The following is an 18390-nucleotide window of genomic DNA, read 5'->3' as shown; positions in this document are numbered from 1 at the left end:
TTTTTCTTGACTTGTTCGTTGGCCATCTGTAAAAGTCAACATTTCAGTTTAGTACAATGTAGTTTCTTCTCCCAATGGGGTGCCTCAGTCTCAAATGAGATGATAAGCTTACCACGTGATTCATAGATAAAGCAAACGTGATTCGTACGGCAGCAAAATTTTTACGCTCTTGGATTTTTTAGTTTTATTTGTGTTATAGTTTAGTTTAGATTATTTGTGTGAACTTTTTATTGGATTCTATTCGTGATTGCAAGACGGATTAACTATCTTTGGAACTTTCTTGATTGAATATTATATATCATAAATTGTCTAGTGGCGACGTGCCCAAAGACATGAGCACAGACTCTGAAATAATGGCTGTCAATGGCAATGATCGTAATGCTAAAGATCTCAAAGGTGACGCACCTGAGACAGCTTTGGAATCACTAGTTGCCACAATGCAAAAACAATTGTCAGAAAATCAAAAAACAATGCTGTGTCTAACACAAACTGTACAAAAGATGCAAGAACGTATGAATGGCGAACAAACAAATAAGGGAGAGAAGCGCAAGGCGCTGGATAATCCCCAGTCTGCATCAACAAGTAAAAAGCAGGCACCTGACTGTAGTAAGTCCGAGTCGGAGGCGGACAAAGACGAATTTGAGGAACTCCTGTCTGAAGTGACAGAAGAAAAAGAAAGCGATCCAGACGATCTCCTAGAAGAGCTAGCAGAATGTTTTGGTTCGGAGGACAAATGCAGTGAACCAATTTATGAGAAATTGGCGAAAGTCGCGAATGAAGGCATGCAGACAAAATTAAACAATGACAAAATTAAGGAGATCGGTGAAAAGTATAGCAGACCGAAAAATGTCGCAAATCTTATCACACCTAAAGTAAACAGCGAAATCTGGGCACATCTTAATAGGAAAGTCAGAACACAGGATGTCCGACTTCAAAAAACACAGGCACTGGTGTGCAAAGCTATTGTGCCACAGCTCCAACAGCTGGATATACTTCTTAAGTCAAAAAAGAAGGGGGGTGAAACAGCTCCGATTGGCGAGGTTACGAAACTAGCGATGGACAGCCTCAAATTAATGACTTTTGTATATTGTGACCTTTCATATCGGCGCAGAGAACTGATCGTTCAGCCGGACAAAAATGAGGAGTTTAAGGCTTTGTGCTCCAATGACCATCCAGTGACTGACAACTTGTTCGGAGACGACCTTGGGAAAGTTGTTGAAGATATTGTTAAAGGCAATAAAGTAGGGTCGAAGATATCCGGAATGTTTCCTAAGGATAGAAAACCTTATAGCAGGAAACCTTTTGGCCATGGATACAAGTCAAATTACACTCAGTACGGAGGATCGGGAAAACAGTCCCATTTTTTAGGCCACAGATCCACTCCTTATTTCCGGAAGAAGGCCCCGAGCACTCAATACAAACAGCGGAAATGAAAACTACAAAAGAAGTGAGTAAATTTGATATGAATTTCATGAACACAAATGATAATTTCCAAGCAGGGAAAATATCCCAGTGTATTGAAGCTTGGACAGAAATAACTTCTGATGCTACAGTACTATCAACTGTTCAAGGGTATTCCATAGAATTTGATGAATTTCTCTATCAAATGTGTTCACCAAAACCAATTCAATTTAACAATGAAGAAATGATTTTGGTAGATCAAGAAATCACACAATTATTGCATAAGAAAATTATCGAAGAAGTGATAGATTCGGAGGAAAATGAATTCTTATCAAACATTTTTATCAGACCAAAGAAAAATGGGAAATATCGAGTAATTCTCAATCTTAAAAATCTGAATAATTGTGTAGAATACCATCATTTCAAAATGGAGACTTTAAAAGCCGCAATAAATTTAGTGACCAAAGATTGTTTCATGGCCTCAATAGATCTACAAGATGCGTATTATTCCTGTAAAATCAATGCTAATGACAGAAAATATTTACGATTTCTGTGGAACGGACAAAAATATCAGTATACATGTTTGGCAATGGGATTAGTGTCAGCGCCCAGAATATTTACCAAACTAATGAAACCTGCATTTTCAACTCTACGGAAACAAGGCTTTTCAAATGTTGCATACATAGATGACACATTACTTATCAGTGATTCTAAGACTGAATGTGTAAAAAATGTTAAAACCACTGTTACTTTGCTAGACAACCTCGGTTTAACAGTGAATATAGACAAGTCAGTCTTTATCCCTACACAGAAAATCGAGTTTTTGGGATTTATCATCAATTCAAAAACAATGACAGTTTCTTTAACGGACGATAAGGCAAAATCTATACAAGACACTTGTAAGAAAATCATTGCCTCGCAAAGTCTGACAATTAGGCAATTAGCGCAACTGATAGGAAAACTCGTGGCAAGTGAGCAAGGAGTTCAATTCGCGCCTCTGTATTACAAGTCATTAGAAATAGAGAAAGATAGACTTCTAAAACAAAACGTTGGGAACTACGAAGCTCGTATTTCACTCTCGCCAGATGCCCTAATTACCCTACAATGGTGGATTAATAATGTGAATAATTATCCTCGGAAAATAATACGTGATAACCCCCTCGTTACGATAAAAACTGACAGCTCGGGGAATGGCTGGGGCGCTATCAATGAAAACAGCGGGGAGTGTATTCAGGGGGTATGGGATGACCACGATAAGGAATCTCATATAAATTTCCTGCATGGAACTGAAAGCAGCTTTTCTCGCTTTGACACGCATGTGCAAATACTTGAAAGACTGTCATGTAAAACTTTATTTAGATAACACCGTCGCTGTTACGTATATCAATAAAATGGGAGGAAAAATTGAAACCCTAAATGAATTAACAAAACAATTTTGGGAATTTTGTATAAAGGAAACATTTGGGTAACGGCATGTCATATAGCAGGTGTAGAAAATGTAGAAGCTGATTACCTTTCACGAAACTTTAATCCTGATATGGAATGGATGCTTGATCCAGAGATTTTTGACGAGGTTATAGGATTATACGGGAATTGTGACATAGATTTATTTGCATCCCGATTCAATAGACAAATTTCTACATAAGTTTCATATGCCCCTGATAAACACGCAATAGCGATAGATGCTTTTACAATTTCATGGAGTGAATTGAAATGTTATATTTTCTGTCCTTTCTGTATTCTCAGCAGGGTACTTCAGAAAATAATGATAGAGAATGTGGAAGCAGTCATTGTAGCCGCAATATGGCCGACACAACCCTGGTTTCCAAATTTCTACAGCTGATAGCAGCGAGCAGCTATTTATTACCGAACAATCAGCAACTTCTGAAGCTACCGAACAATCCAAACAAAGTACATCCGATACCCAAGATGAGACTGGGTGTTTTTCGTGTGTCCGGAAATCGCTCCAGAACCGAGGCTTATCGGAGGACACTATCGACGTACTCCTCTCCTCGTGGAGGGAATCCACAAAGAAACAATATTGGACATATCACCAAAAATGGATGTTATTTTGTCAGCAAAGAAAAATTGATATTTTTGACGCAAATGTAAATAATGTTTTGGCGTTTTTAACAAAATTGTATAAAGCAGGTTTAGGTTACAGTGGATTGAATACTGCCAGAAGTGCATTATCTTCGTTTTTACAATTAACAAACTCTGTAAATATTGGTTCACATCATTTAGTTTGTAGATTTTTGAGAGGTGTTTTTATAATGAAACCTGCTTTACCTAAATATAGTGTTACATGGAATGTAGATATTGTGTTGGATTATTTGAAATCTCTAGAACCTTTAAAGGATTTGACCTTGTTACATGTATCTCACAAGTTATTAATGTTACTTGCGTTATTGTCAGGACAAAGTGGTCAAACATTGCATTTAATAGATATGAGAAATGTACATGTCGATGACAAATTTTTGAAAATTGTTATAGGTGATCTGTTGAAAACATCAAATCCTAAGTCACATATGGGCGAACTAAATTTCTCAAGCTATCCTCATGATGAAAGTTTATGTGTTGTTCGTGTTATGAAACACTACCTTCTAAGAACGAGTAACCTGAGAAATGATGTTACAAACTTATTCGTTACAACGCAGAAACCTCATCGCGCCAGGGACACCGTCGGCAGATGGATGAAATCTGTTATGTGTTCGGCTGGAATTGACATTAACATATTCAAACCCCATAGTACAAGGGCGGCGTCCAGCAGTGCAGCGCTGGTGCGCAAACTTCCAATGTCTACCATCTTGAAGACTGTTGGATGAAAAAGTGACTGTGTTTTTAGAAAATATTATAACAGACCTATCATTGTGGATGACAATTTTAGTCAGAGAATGCTTTCCAAATATGATCAAGTTTGAATGTCACATATATATTTGTCATGTATGCCAGTGTGTATTTCTTTTTTAATAGATTTGAAACAAAATTGACTTCTGCTTTATATTGATTATTACTAAAAGACAAGATAATATTTATTATATAACTAAATCATAGACATTATGAATTACGATTATTTATACGTGATACACAGCCAAAGTAGGCTTTGATAAGGATGCAAGTTTAGCTTTATATTTAATATATCATAACTTATAGAAAACTGAAAATTTGGATTTATCAACTCTAAAGTCTCATTTGAGACTGAGGCACCCCATTGGGAGAAGAAATTCTAAAGTTAAACGAGACTTACCTGGAAGGTGAAGTTTGACTGGAATTTCTTCGACCAATTGGGGGTGCAGAGGGATCAAATGCCCTCCCGTATACTTGCAGTATACACCCACCCGTAAAGTATAATTTGATAAATCCAAATAAATCTCTAAAAGTATGAATCACGTGGTAAGCTTATCATCTCATTTGATCCCTCTGCACCCCCAATTGGTCGAAGAAATTCCAGTCAAACTTCACCTTCCAGGTAAGTCTCGTTTAACTTTAGAATTAAACAGGCCTATTGCAAACATGATAAAAGTAAAATCAAGTTCAATTAAAACAAAGTCATATTTGGTCACTAAGTACATGTACATGTGTAGTATATAAAAACTAATTCACAACAATGCATTAGATATAATGAGGCAAATTAGTCATCACCGGAGGCTCACTATGTTCTTGCTTTACTTTTAATTTCAATGTCATTGCTACAGTTAACCAGCAATATTTAACACTATTGGGTGGATATCATGATATAAACAATGCACTTCACAAAGTTACTGCATATACAAACCTTAAACAACAGCTTGGCAGCATTCAGGAAGTGGCCTGCCTTACGATACAATTCTATGGCGCTGACTATTTTGTTTTTCTCCAGTAGGTGCGAGGCATACTTAGCCAACAGTGAGTCTATTTCACGGACATTGTGAGTCTTTGCCAGCTCTATAGCAGTGTTCCACTGGTTCAGATCCACACAGCTGTCTATTGCCTTCTTAATGTGGTTACACTGAAACAAACAGATTTCTAAGTCTTAAGAATGTGTTGATTAACTCCCTTTACTTGTGTTAAATGTAACAATCTATTAAAGACCTATACTCGTGTTACATGTAACAATATATTAAATACATAAAGACATGCATTCACTGTCAGAGTTAAAGTATAGCCTACAATTACGTTCAAGTTTTCCCCTCATAATACATTCTACTTCCATTAGTGAACTCTTCAAAATTAGAGGCGCGTCTGGTCGTCTGACTGGGACAGCATGGCGTGGCGGATAATACAAAACATGCCTATCTCGATCCAATTTTAAATGTTAAATGTATTTGTCATTCCAATTAAAGAATAGAAGAACTAAAAGACATATGTAAGAGAGCGAGAACCCTAAATTTATCATTCATTAATAAATGAAAGAAAAAGTGAGCAAGCTCACATACCCCACGCTCCCCCAAAACTCGACAATGCAACACGCAATGAATGGCACAGTGCATTTTAAATACACAGTATAATTCATGAATTTATTTATATACTGTACTTATGAAATTATGTAAGGCAAAGCACCAATTTGATTGGGGGGGGGGGGGGGGGGTTAACTATCCAAGATTTTGTGTGTGTGTTAAATCATTAATATTTTGATCTCAAAATCAATAGGGGTTTTTAAGGTCATAAATATTTCACATAAAGTTTCATTACAAAAGCTGATTCCAGTGGATTTCCTTATTGCCTAGTTGGAAAGTTTCTTCAATAATAGGCATTAAAACTCTTAAGGCAAAAATAATGGACTCGGAATTTCCTGGTAATATGCACATCTATACACTGTGTACTAAATATCTGCAAAGTTTGACTAAATTCTGTGCAGCAGTTTAAGAGGAGTTGCGCTGACAAACTGTTCATCTCCATATTCAAGATATGGCCAAAAATCTAAGTTGAAAAGTGCCGAAATTCCCAGAAAAATAATGGAATCGGAATTTCCTGGTAATATGCACATCTACACAATGTGTCCTAAATATCTGCAAAGTTTGACCAAATTCTGTGCAGCAGTTTAAGAGGAGTTACGCTGACAAACTGTTCATCTCTATATTCAAGATATGGCCAAAAATCTAAGTTGAAAAGTGCCGAAATTCCAAGAAAAAATAAAGGAATCGGAATTTCCTGGTAATATGCACATCTACACATTGTGTCCTAAATATCTGCAAACTTTGACCAAATTCTGTGCAGCGGTTTAAGAGGAGTTGCGCTGACAAACTGCTCATCTCTATATTCAAGATATGGCCAAAAATCTAAGTTGAAAAGTGCCGAAATTCCAAGAAAAAATAAAGGAATCGGAATTTCCTGGTAATATGCACATCTACACATTGTGTCCTAAATATCTGCAAAGTTTGACGAAATTCTGTGCAGCGGTTTATGAGGAGTTGCGCTGACAAAAAAACAGGACTGACGGACTGACTGACTGACTGACACACTGACTGACTGACACACTGACTGACTGACGGACGGGTCAAAAACATTATACCTCACGCAACTTGTTGCGTGGGGTATAAAAATATGACATTTCCGAGGCATGTGTATTGTATTTAGATGTACCATACGATAAATAGATACATACCATCAACAATAGATATAAATTAATATCGTTGTCATTCCTACTCTTGATTTATATAAAGTCCACAACAATAAAATATTTCATTTGCATTTTCTTAGGAACTGTTCATTGACATTCAACATATTGTTTACATGTTTATGTTACGTTTGTCCCAGAAATCCTGAGATTTGTACATTTTCCGACTTTTTCACAAAAGAGCGCACTAAGAAGTATAACTCTTCCATAGTGGAAATAGAACGTATTGATTACAAGTGTTACATGCAATGGGTTCATACTTTTAGGTTTGTAGAGTTATGTGGACGCAGTTTCAAAACACCCCTTGGACTTAACTCCAAAGCTAGGAACATAAGATAGAAGGTCAGACAAAAAGTGCCTAAAGTCTAATAGGATACCTCTCAAGTTACAATTTTACTGAGGGGTGAGGAAGGGGGCTGAGGGGAGAGTGAAGCAGTTCCTACCCTTGTGAAGGCTGCTACAGCTTGTTCACACATCCCCACAGTGGTAAACATCTCAGCTATTTCCTACAAAGATATCATAAAACCATGAAAATCCTGACGAACAAAACTTAGTACTTGATGTAAAATTGAATGTTAATAACCTACAGGCAGTAACTTGTGGTTCTCTGGCAGGGCCTGCACCATTTTCTCCAGTCCGCCATAATCTTCCAGTGTATAATAACACTCTGCCAGCCGCTCCTGGTTTCTGCCCTGGACGTAGTAGGTCACTGCCTGCTGCCTGTCATCAAGTAAATACAATCAGGGAATTTAATCAGTTATTTATTTATGATTAATTTTCACCCAAGATGCATGTAGATCCATATGATTTGAATGATAATGCATTTTAAAAAATGATAATATAAATATGTGTATGGCAAATATTAAAATATCAGGAATCATCATCATTTTTTTTCTTGGGAACTCATGCACAGAAAAGACTAGTTAATTACACACTGTACATGTACCATTTACATGTACATGCACAATGCATATGTATGAAATAAAGGTATATCTTATTATTCTCTAGAAGTCTCCAAGGAGTTGAATCAAACACATCTTTCTTTACTTGTTCTAATGAAAACAAACCATTTTTGTCGGTCAGCATAATAATCGCCGATGGCGTTCCAGGCTTCCTCTAGCTGTACATCATCTCCTCCAGATCCCGTCTTCAGTAACTGTACCACTCGGAACCAGTCTCCCAACTTCTTCCTTAAACTCACAGCCAGGTCCCTGTAATAATTCAATGACACACTTACTTCTAGCACCAGTCTATGTTAACTATCAATAGATAGATATACAGTTATGAATTCTGCAGTGAAGATCTACTACACATCACGAAAATGTTGGTTTTATTGTGCAAGTTATTGGAAATGACACATTACCTCTATAATTCTTAATATTTTTAAGACTGATATGAAATATTTTACCATCATGCACACAATGAAGACATAATAAATATTCAGTATGTCTATAAAGCCTGAGTACCTTCTGTCCATATCTAAATACTTCCTCTCAGCTTCCTCAAATCTTCTGAAATAAGCACATACTTCTGCTTTCTTCATGTTTTCATTCTGAAAAAAATTGACTCACAATGTATAAAATCAATATACATATAATTACAAAATTCACTTTTCAAATTTTAAATGAATGACAACTACAACAATCATAAAACTTGTACTCTCTGGAAACCCCTTAAAATGGGGACAAAGTTTAATGCCTAAAATCAATATAAATACTAGATCAAAGTACCTGTAAATTTCCAAGCCTTTTGACAAATTCAATTCCTTGGTAATCCTTGCATCTGACAAATGCTTGTTCAGCGACCTTAAGATTCAGTTGTTCTAGAGCAGACTCAGCAAGCAGTCGCCTGTTGTAAAAATATTATCTAGAGTGTATGTTTGTCACAATTCAAATTCAAAGAGACAAATACAATTCTTTTCTAATCATTGTAAACAGCTATTCCTGGAGAATTACTGAATTGTAATATACATCAACACTGACATTATAAGAATTAAATTGATACATACATGTATGTACATGTACATACAGATGAGGACTAAAACTTGGGATATGGATGTAAATGAAAAAAAAAAAACATGAAGCTGATTATTGTACATAATTACCAGAGTCTGGGGTGAGGATTGTCTTCTATGAACTGCTGAGCATCATTGATACCAACCTTCTCCAGTAAATCTCTGGTATCTCTCAAAGACTAAAAACAATCATAACCTCACCATTAATATATAACTGTACACTTCAGCTTAACAGAGACAGCTGATAGGCATGTCATTAATCTAAAACTCACCTTAATTTCCATTTCAGCCATGTTGTCTTTTGTAGGATTTTCAGGGTCCTTCATTATTTCATCCAGCAACACTGACTTAATCTGCAGGTCATTGAACTGGCAAATATATCCACTGCTTAAGATAGGCTCCTGTAATATTAATAAACTTGTTTCACTGCTTTTTAAAAAGAAGAATGTGATTCTAAACCACCTTTAGAGTTTGCAGAGCTCTTTTTTTTTCTTTTATTTGCAAATCAAGTTTTTAAACTGTGCATATAAACATGGTTGCTGAAAAAACAAAACGTTTTAAATTAAACACCTGAGTGGTAAACTAGTATTATTTCATTCTCTTTTTTAACACTCACACCCTTTATAAACTCCTTAGTGTGCAAATTATTAATCCATAAAATACAGGTTTGATAACAACAAAAATGTGTTAATCACAATAAAAACACAACATGCAATAAAAATTTTCCAGTATACAGAAATGTAAGAAGAAATAGCACTGATTGAATTTTTCAAAACACGTGTGAATCTATTTAACATTCAGTACATATTATGTTAAAGTGTATCACACAGAAAAAATGTGCTTCTTGTATAATATATTTAACACACTGTTATACATCCTGTGAAAATTCAGACAAGGTCACTACATGTAATACTTGTCATTTCTAGCAAATAATCATCATGCATCATTTTACCAAAGAATATGTCTATAAAATGATTTGATAAAACAAATACGGGTAAAAAAAAAAATTAATGAAGGAGCAATCATTACATAGATAAAATCTGATGATTTTGTTTCTAAATGATTCCCATACACCCTATGCAGTAATATACTACACACTCCTGGAGAAGAACTTCAGAAAAAGAAACAGGTTTTGTGAAAGATAAAGAAAGGCTAGAACACTTTTCTGATAAGGTATCTATATCCTAATGGTGTCAGTATCCTCACCTTGGATGCCTACATAGGATTTAAATAGTGGTAAAAATGGATTTGGTACATTGATATTCAAAGAGATTTTTAAAAACTGGATTTGCAACAATTGCCAATATATGGTGTAAACCACACATAACTACTTCAAATTCTATCAATGACAATATTGTTTTGTAAAGAATTAATTAGCAAAACCATGTCTCTTCAAAACAATGATTCTGACAATCATACACAGTAATGACGAAAGCCTTACAAAAGGACATTATTGACAGAGCATACATCACTGCTGTGGATACCACATAGTAAAAGAATATTTTCATTACATGGACTATAAATGATTCAGTGAACATTGTTTAAATATGAAAGATTAGTAAGAGACATTACCTCTGGGTCTAGGTTCCTAAATATGTACATCCTTGTTTTTTCTGTCATTGCAAACAACTCTGGGTTATCCTGTAATTATAGATACTGATAATTATATACATGTATACCCTTTATTTTCAATTGGATTGAAATGTCACACTTTCACTGCTTTAAAGTGTCACGTGACTGCCAACTATATTTCTATGTTCGGCAGGTGAGAATTAATATCTAGCAATACAGCCGACATGTGGCATTTACATTTTGATACGATGTTAGAAATCATTTATTACTTTCCATTCCTTTTGAAATTAGAGTAGTGGCCCTTTTAAGAAATGACACGAGATTGTTGTGTCTGCATCACAAGTGATAACAGCATCTGATTTGCTCAGGAAAAACGTTTCAAATTAGAATCTAAACAGAAACAAATTATTAAAAATAAACAAAGGTGCCTAAAACATTTTTCAAGATAACTTGACGGTAAAAAGTGAGACTGATTGTGTGAAATTAGATGAGACGTCAAGATGTAGGGACACTTAAGGGGATGAAGGACACATGGTCACATGACTCTGTTTAACTACGTCATAGTCTCCGTTTATATAAGTGCAAAACGTATAAAGCATCAATTCTTGTATAATTTTTTGACAATTTTCTAACTTTAATTACAAACTTATAGAAAAAAAATAAAAAAGTTTTAACATTCTTGTAAACATTAACAAATCATGAAAAAGATTGATCCACTCCTCTGTTTCCCTAAACTGCGCGTCCAACAAGTCGGTGACGTCATACACGATCTGTTAGTACAGCAAGATCATACTCGGTGAACACAGGGGTGGTATTATGATGTAAAAACAGGTCATAATCAGAATATGATGAAATATTTTGAGAAACGGGGAACACAAAAATTATTTTTGCATCGCTGATGACGGAAATCATATGTAGGTATATCTTATTTCGCTTATTTGGCTTACGTGTGACGTCATAGTTGGTTTTTCCCGTACTCTAGAAATGTAACATGGCACGTTTTTGTCATGCTTATGTCCTCTTTAACGATGTCCTGTGAAATAATAAGGTCAGCTTCATCATTCGAAATTTTTACAGTTAATCAATAATTTGAAGGATTTGCATTTCAACGTAAATTAAAAAATATTGAATGATAGAATTTTTTGTAAATTACGTTTGTTATTGTTTTAGTTGTCTTAAAAAGTGCGTAATTTTCCCTATCCAGATGCAGTGTGATAGACAAAACTTGCTTTTTCGAATTTTAAATCATAGTTATACTCTGAAATATTTAAAAAGATACATGTCCACTTTGATATTTTTTATATATGCTTAAAAAATCCCATTATGGACAGAGTAATGAGCCCGAAACATTGAGAATTAAAACTCCACTTGGATACGGTAGGACATAGTATTTGTCAATCAATATCTCCAAAATAAGGTAAGAAACCTAATGATATAACTGCTTTAAGATATGTGGGACATACTTAATTAGAAATATACAAAATATGAAAAAATTGAATGACAAGTATTTTTTCAGCTCAAGGTCCTTCTCCTCCTTAAATTTTGAATTAAAATACATGTATGTTGTATTCATTCATTTTGATCATCACTTCTTGCAGGTCCCTTGTTCTGCAAGATTGGGAGGGGAAGGGGGGCTTCCACTGTTTTAAGAATAGTGTTTTGCTATAGACTTTACTGAATATCATTCAAAGGCCATCCCCCACTCTTTTTGATGCAGTGGGGTGAAAAAAGTGCCATGTTACAGTAACTGCATTAAAAATACTTCCAAAAATCTACAGGAAGATCCTACATGTACCCCTCCCGAGTTTTTGCTGTTATTTTTTTTTTTGCTTGTCATTTTTTTGTGATATAATCTGATAAACTCTACTATGAGCCTTTGTGTTTATGTGACTGTCTCTCATACTATGATCCCCGAGAAAATATATCATTTATTAGGTTTGTAACTAATAATCAGCCTCGCTGTCTACAAGATTGGTCAACCCGATGTATTTCTATAGACAGTCAGGAACAAACCTAATAAGTATTAACAAACTGTACATACAGGTACCTGTACATAGGAATCAAAGCTAAATACATATATACTGAGGGCTATTATATAGGGAATACAGGCGATGTGTCTTCTGCCCCTTTTTTGTATAATATGAACAAGACTGAATATGCTAAAACCTTCTGAACTTTATATAGGGAATACAGGTGATGTGTCTTCTGCCCGTTTTTTGTATAATATGAACAAGACTGAATATGCTAAACCTTCTGAACTTAGTGATGAAAACAAAAATTGCTCCCGGGGTAGAATAATATGCTAAAAAGTAAAATTTCAATCAAAACATTAATTGAAATGCAGTTACAGTAGATTCCTTGTTTTCTATGAGTACCCTAAAAATATTGTGACATCAAACAGCGAGAAAATGAATTGGAGAGCAGACTGTTGATCAAGTTTTACATATATTTCAGCAAAAAATAATAAAAGTGAGTAATTTCATATCTGAAAGATGCTCCTTGTGACTCTAAGTAATTTCATCATTTCTGGTTGTTTAATTGGTTTGACTATCTTCCCAGATACAGAGTATCAAATGCAGACTTTGTTGAATTGATTATCATTTAATTTATAGTTTTACCTCAGCCCATCTCATATCCCAGACATCTTTTCTCTCAAACTTCAGCTGTTCTCCAACAATCTCTTTGCCGTCTTGGTCAGTGATTCTTGTGTCAAGGTCAAAGAAGGTCAGAACTCCACTAATATCAATAATGGCCAACCGACTGAAAATGTAGCAGCATTTCTTAAAATACCCTATCTTCAATAGTGATATATCTAGTCAAACTTGTTATCTCAAACTCCATGGGGCCTGGAAAAACTCTGAGATATCCAAGGATTTGAGATATTGAGATTTAAATACATAAAGAAAAGTGGCTGGAACTTCCAAAGCACTTCAACGTATCTATGGTATATGAGATATGGATGTTTGAGATACCGCAGTTCAACTGTATAATAAAAAATTTGATTCAATTATTGAAGAGAAGGACATTATAAAAATTCACAATAAATAAAAATCGTAAATTTTTCAGTAAATCAGTGCAACTTTAATACTGTAAACCAACTTTTATTTGCGTGCGAGAAATATACACGAACTTCAAATTGCGAATATTTATCACCGCGAAACTTTTTTTTGCTTTGTTTTTGTAGAGAATGTTTTTTCAGTTGCGAAAATTAATCGTCACAGATTGATTTCAAACTGACAAATTGCGAATAAAAGATGACGCGAATAATAGTTGGTTTACAGTAATTTATCCTCTCTTAAGTGATAAAAAATAGGGACTATTCAATAAAATTCATTTCAAAGGATAGCCATTGAGATAGTTATGATACAAACCTTGATGTACAGTTGAGGGACAGCTGGTGTGGCCGGCACCCAATGGCATACTTATGTGTCAGGGACAACATAGGCATGGAGTATCTGTTGATGGTGCCTGATTCTCTCCCCTACATTGTACAAAAACAAAAAAACTGTTTTAATATCAATAATTAACACACTACTAAATAAAACTGAATCTTTATTGAAAAGACATTTGAAATTATTTATTCCTAAAACAGCTTCTTACCACAATCAAAACTTTGTCTGAAGCACAGATGGCACAAACAGGATCCTCGGTACCCTATAAATAGTATACAGCTTTGTGGAATATGATGACAATTTTCAGATAGCTTTTAGCTAGATAATGACTCTAGAAAAGTCATACTGAGTATTATTCTAGTAAAATGATTTTTTTTTTTTTTTTTTTACATGGAATGTATTTATCTTCTGACCTTAAGAACAACTTCAAAATTACATGCAACATAAAATTCAGTTCTGCATTCTGATTATTATACCACTCAAAAAACTAAATATGTTGGAGATTTTCATGCAAAACCCAATCAATTTGTTTAGATGATACGTAATCAATTGTGTGCACCATTATTATATTCCTTTCAACCAGACGCATAGATTTAGTTAGAATGTGTATTCCCATGCGAGTCATGCACATACACTTATACAATAAATACAATGTGCTGTGACATTGACCTTGATTCAAGGTCTTCTCATCAAGGTCATATTGTAATAATCCTAGTTCATTTGAGAATGCATAAAAAAAATCTCAAGTTTTGCTTTATAAACACACTTTATCAAAATCACCAGATGCACATGAAACTTTGGGCACTCTTGACACCGGAGAGTTTTTCAAATATTAGGGATTTTTTTAAATAAAAGAAAATAATAAAATAAAACTCATAAGACACAAAGTGAATTAAAAAAATCCAAATAAAGTCTAAATAGAAAAATTACTACATACAACAGTATGAACATGATATCAATATACTAAATGAAGATAAGGAAAGAAAAATTCTTATCCAATTACCTTTTTTGGCTACAATATCAAAAAATAAAAGTCCTGTATGTTATTTCATATCAGCTTGCATTAACTTCAGCCAATCTACTAGCCCAGATCTTTTTATCTCACTTTTTTTACTCTAATTGTAAGCACATTTACTGTAAAACAGAGCTAAAGTGAATCACCAGGGTCAGTCAGAATTGCTGAGTGATACTGTAAATCAATATTCCTTCCTGTGTGACAATTATTACTTTCACATGGAAGGGGAAACCAGAATGTCTGTCACTGTCAATATTTACATGTGTATAGTTTTTTTTTTTTTTTTTTTTAGATTTTTAGTGAACTCATAGCCTTATCAACTCATTACTACATGTACATGTATTTCAACTCAAACCCAAAACATAAAGTCATAACCAACAGATGAAAGTCTAGTCATAATAGTGAGTTGATGCTTGGTTTTAGAGGGCAGAATTCAAGTCGTGTTGTATCTGAGGCAAATTTTATATCATAACCTGGAATCTAGCTATGACTAAATTTTTTAAGTGGAGCCTTGGAGAATACTTTCTGGTTTTAAATACCTATACTAGTACTAATTCCTTAAACCAAAAGAAGTTTGAAAAATTTGTAGAGTCATATTCTCGAGATAAATTTATTCTCGAGATAAATTTGATATCTTTAATGTACATGTAATTGTAAATTATAGTCCATCTGTTCATATTTATTAATTATTCCTTTTTTTGTCTAATTATACAATACAAATGAGGGCCATTGTACATAAATTTATTAGATTTTGATTCAGTCTGCCTTTCTAGCTGGAGGATTTTGTTTTGGTATAAATTAAGGGTTTAATGAAGCAGTCACCTCATCAGCTTGATTGAAGCTATGCCAATGATGCATCTACAACAGTGACTTATTTTCTGAAATATTTACTTTTGATATATATTTTTTCTTATGAAGTGTATTGAAAGGCTTCTGCATTTAAGATACCACAACACAGACAGGGAGGTCAAACGGTTAAAGGAATGATTTTTATTATGAAGTCACATACATGGTATGCAATACAAGTGCAACGACATCAGCAAACAAGCAAAATTAATGCTCATGTTGGATAGCAACAGCTTTTCTTTTAATTATAGGGATTATTATTTAAACAGCCTTAATTTATTCAAAGACGCAATACTTTGTCTATTTACCATGAAATCCATACTGAATCATTGAACTGAAATAATTTTTGAAGTTTGTCATTTTATAACAGGATAGTTAGTGCAGAAAAAATTTCATAGGGCACCAACACACCTTATACAATTTGTCATAAAAGCCATCTGTGTTAAGACAGGATTAACTTTATAAATTTACAGCTTAATGCTAAGTAATAGACTGTATCAATTTTCTACTGTTTGACAAAACAAATCCAATTCATGTACATGTAGTATCAGTATTGAAATCTTTTGTCCCCATTGTAAACTGTGCAAATAATTGATCTAAGAGTCTAAATGATGACCAGAATGTTACGATACTAGACAATTGATGCAGTGAGATAAAAAGACCAACCAAATACATTTCAGTAAATATACACATAAGTAATGTAACAAAAATAGCAACACAGCAGCGTAGTAACAAGCTAGACATTAATAAGAAATGGCCATTCTGCCTGTACCTTGTTCCTCAGGTGAAACCTCTGTCAAGAAGGAGGGACTTAGATTAACGCTCTGTCTTACGGGTAAAATGTACTACATTTCTGGTGGAAAGGTGCAGTATACACTGCATGTACTTGCTGTATAAGAATTCTAACAGTACATTCTTTGCAGAATTTTAACATCTTTTATAACATGTACTACATGGTAGCTTAATTACCCACAGTAGTAATGATAAGAAGTTCAAGTAAAGAAATACTAAAAAGCTGAGTAGAGAGTCTCAATATCTTGCAAATTCCATAAAAATAATACATAGTTGTAAATAAAAACAAACAAAATGATTCAGACTATAGTAGAAAGTGAATAGCACCATAAATTATTTATTACTTATACAAAGTCTCTATTTCTTTAATTGAAGAATTTATATGCTGTAGTATACAAGCAAAGACTGACTGAAATCAATGATGACTAATACTTACATTGAAAGCTTTACTGAAGTCCACCTCCTCTGTGGCTGTCGCTCCAGTGGGCTGGTCATCAATGTGATACAGTCTGTGAAAGTTACATACAAATACAGTATAAGATGGTTTCACTATTGACACGTAAGTAAGGAATCATGCTTAAATGACCCTTTAAGGTAGCCATGTTGTGGACTATATTAACACAAGAGGCCCATGGTCCACAACGCTCACCTGAATAACAATGAACCCTTCTGTTCTTTATCAGCAGATTTTTTCCCAATATATTCCTATGTAAAATTTAGATAGGTGTTACAGATTTTCCCCCAACCATAAACAACCCATAGATTGGATCACCCTAATTTATGCCCTAAATATTAAATCTATAAGTCGTAATTTTATTTGTAGATATCATGGTTGGATCACCAACTATTTTATATTATCAATGTATTCTTTATATTTCATCTTATATGTTTATTTCATGAATATCGTCTGTATGTATTGTACAAACCCGAATTTCCTCCATATATCAGCCATCTCGTAATAACAAATGGCCACCTGGCTATGTTATTCGACTGACATACCCAAAATCAACTTGGCATCGTCTCCAAAACAATTTCCAAACAACAATTCATCCCTTTTCCCGCCTTTGTAATGTTAAAGCCTTTACTTGGTGCAAAAGTTTAACTATACAAACATCGCGCGAATACTAGCGGTACCGCTTGTTATTCGCGCGTGAAGTAATTCGCACCGTTATACGAAAGGTATATAAAGGCGACGTTTTGAACGTCCTCTTCAGTTTGGGATGTTGGTCAGTCATATTAACACCTTGACTGAACTGCTCCAATATTCCCAACTCATTTACACCCATAATTATGGGTAAGAATCTGATGCCACCCATATGTTTTCATTGGGTAAATTGATCCATGGGTGACCCAACCAACTGATTATTGTTATTTATACGTCCTGACCCATTACCCATAATTGTTTCTTGATTGTATTTATTAATCATAATTATTGTTTTAATAAATTCATTTTTAAAGTTAAACAAATCTCTTTAATTAATTAAGGTAAATCTCAGAAATAAGAGACCCACAAACAATATTTGTAACGTAACCCATCAAGCGGGTAAAAGAATATTCAAAAACAACAGCTATACCCGAAAACGTTACACAGGGGTCATGATTTGAACAAACTTGAATCTAACTACCCCCAGAAAGCTTTCACAAAAGTTTTACCTTTTCAGAAGATTTTTAAATTACCCCACCCAATTTTCATCGTTTCTCAATTACCTCCCCTTGGAAGAGGCGGTGGCCCTTCATTTGAAAAAAAAACTTGAATCTCTTT

The 18390-nt window shown here is 34.3% G+C and overlaps 1 protein-coding gene across 2 annotated transcripts in view; it reads right to left on the bottom strand.

Moving 5' to 3' along the window:
- LOC133191182 (WD repeat-containing protein 35-like) overlaps positions 1-18390 on the bottom strand; it is a 28852-nt gene that overhangs the window by 3675 nt on the left and 6787 nt on the right. The window contains exons 14-28 of one of the 2 annotated variants that reach the window (XM_061326905.1): positions 17065-17137; positions 16609-16629; positions 14184-14237; positions 13955-14064; positions 13202-13343; positions 10584-10652; positions 9284-9412; positions 9102-9190; positions 8728-8845; positions 8464-8549; positions 8065-8208; positions 7585-7717; positions 7441-7503; positions 5177-5389; positions 1-26 (exon numbers count right to left, since the gene is read on the bottom strand). The exon at positions 1-26 is cut by the window's left edge and continues 112 nt beyond it. In XM_061326905.1, the coding sequence (XP_061182889.1) occupies positions 1-26; positions 5177-5389; positions 7441-7503; positions 7585-7717; positions 8065-8208; positions 8464-8549; positions 8728-8845; positions 9102-9190; positions 9284-9412; positions 10584-10652; positions 13202-13343; positions 13955-14064; positions 14184-14237; positions 16609-16629; positions 17065-17137 (1470 nt within the window). The remainder of the gene's footprint in view (positions 27-5176; positions 5390-7440; positions 7504-7584; positions 7718-8064; positions 8209-8463; positions 8550-8727; positions 8846-9101; positions 9191-9283; positions 9413-10583; positions 10653-13201; positions 13344-13954; positions 14065-14183; positions 14238-16608; positions 16630-17064; positions 17138-18390) is intronic. The other variant, XM_061326907.1, reaches the window with a different exon arrangement.

The sequence above is a fragment of the Saccostrea echinata genome, unplaced genomic scaffold, assembly GCF_033153115.1.
Source record: "Saccostrea echinata isolate AGI-Se365-2 ecotype Australia unplaced genomic scaffold, CSIRO_AGI_Sech_v1 ptg000023l, whole genome shotgun sequence".
NCBI classification, from domain to species: Eukaryota; Metazoa; Mollusca; class Bivalvia; order Ostreida; family Ostreidae; genus Saccostrea; species Saccostrea echinata.
This window is presented reverse-complemented; position numbering and strand designations above follow the sequence as displayed.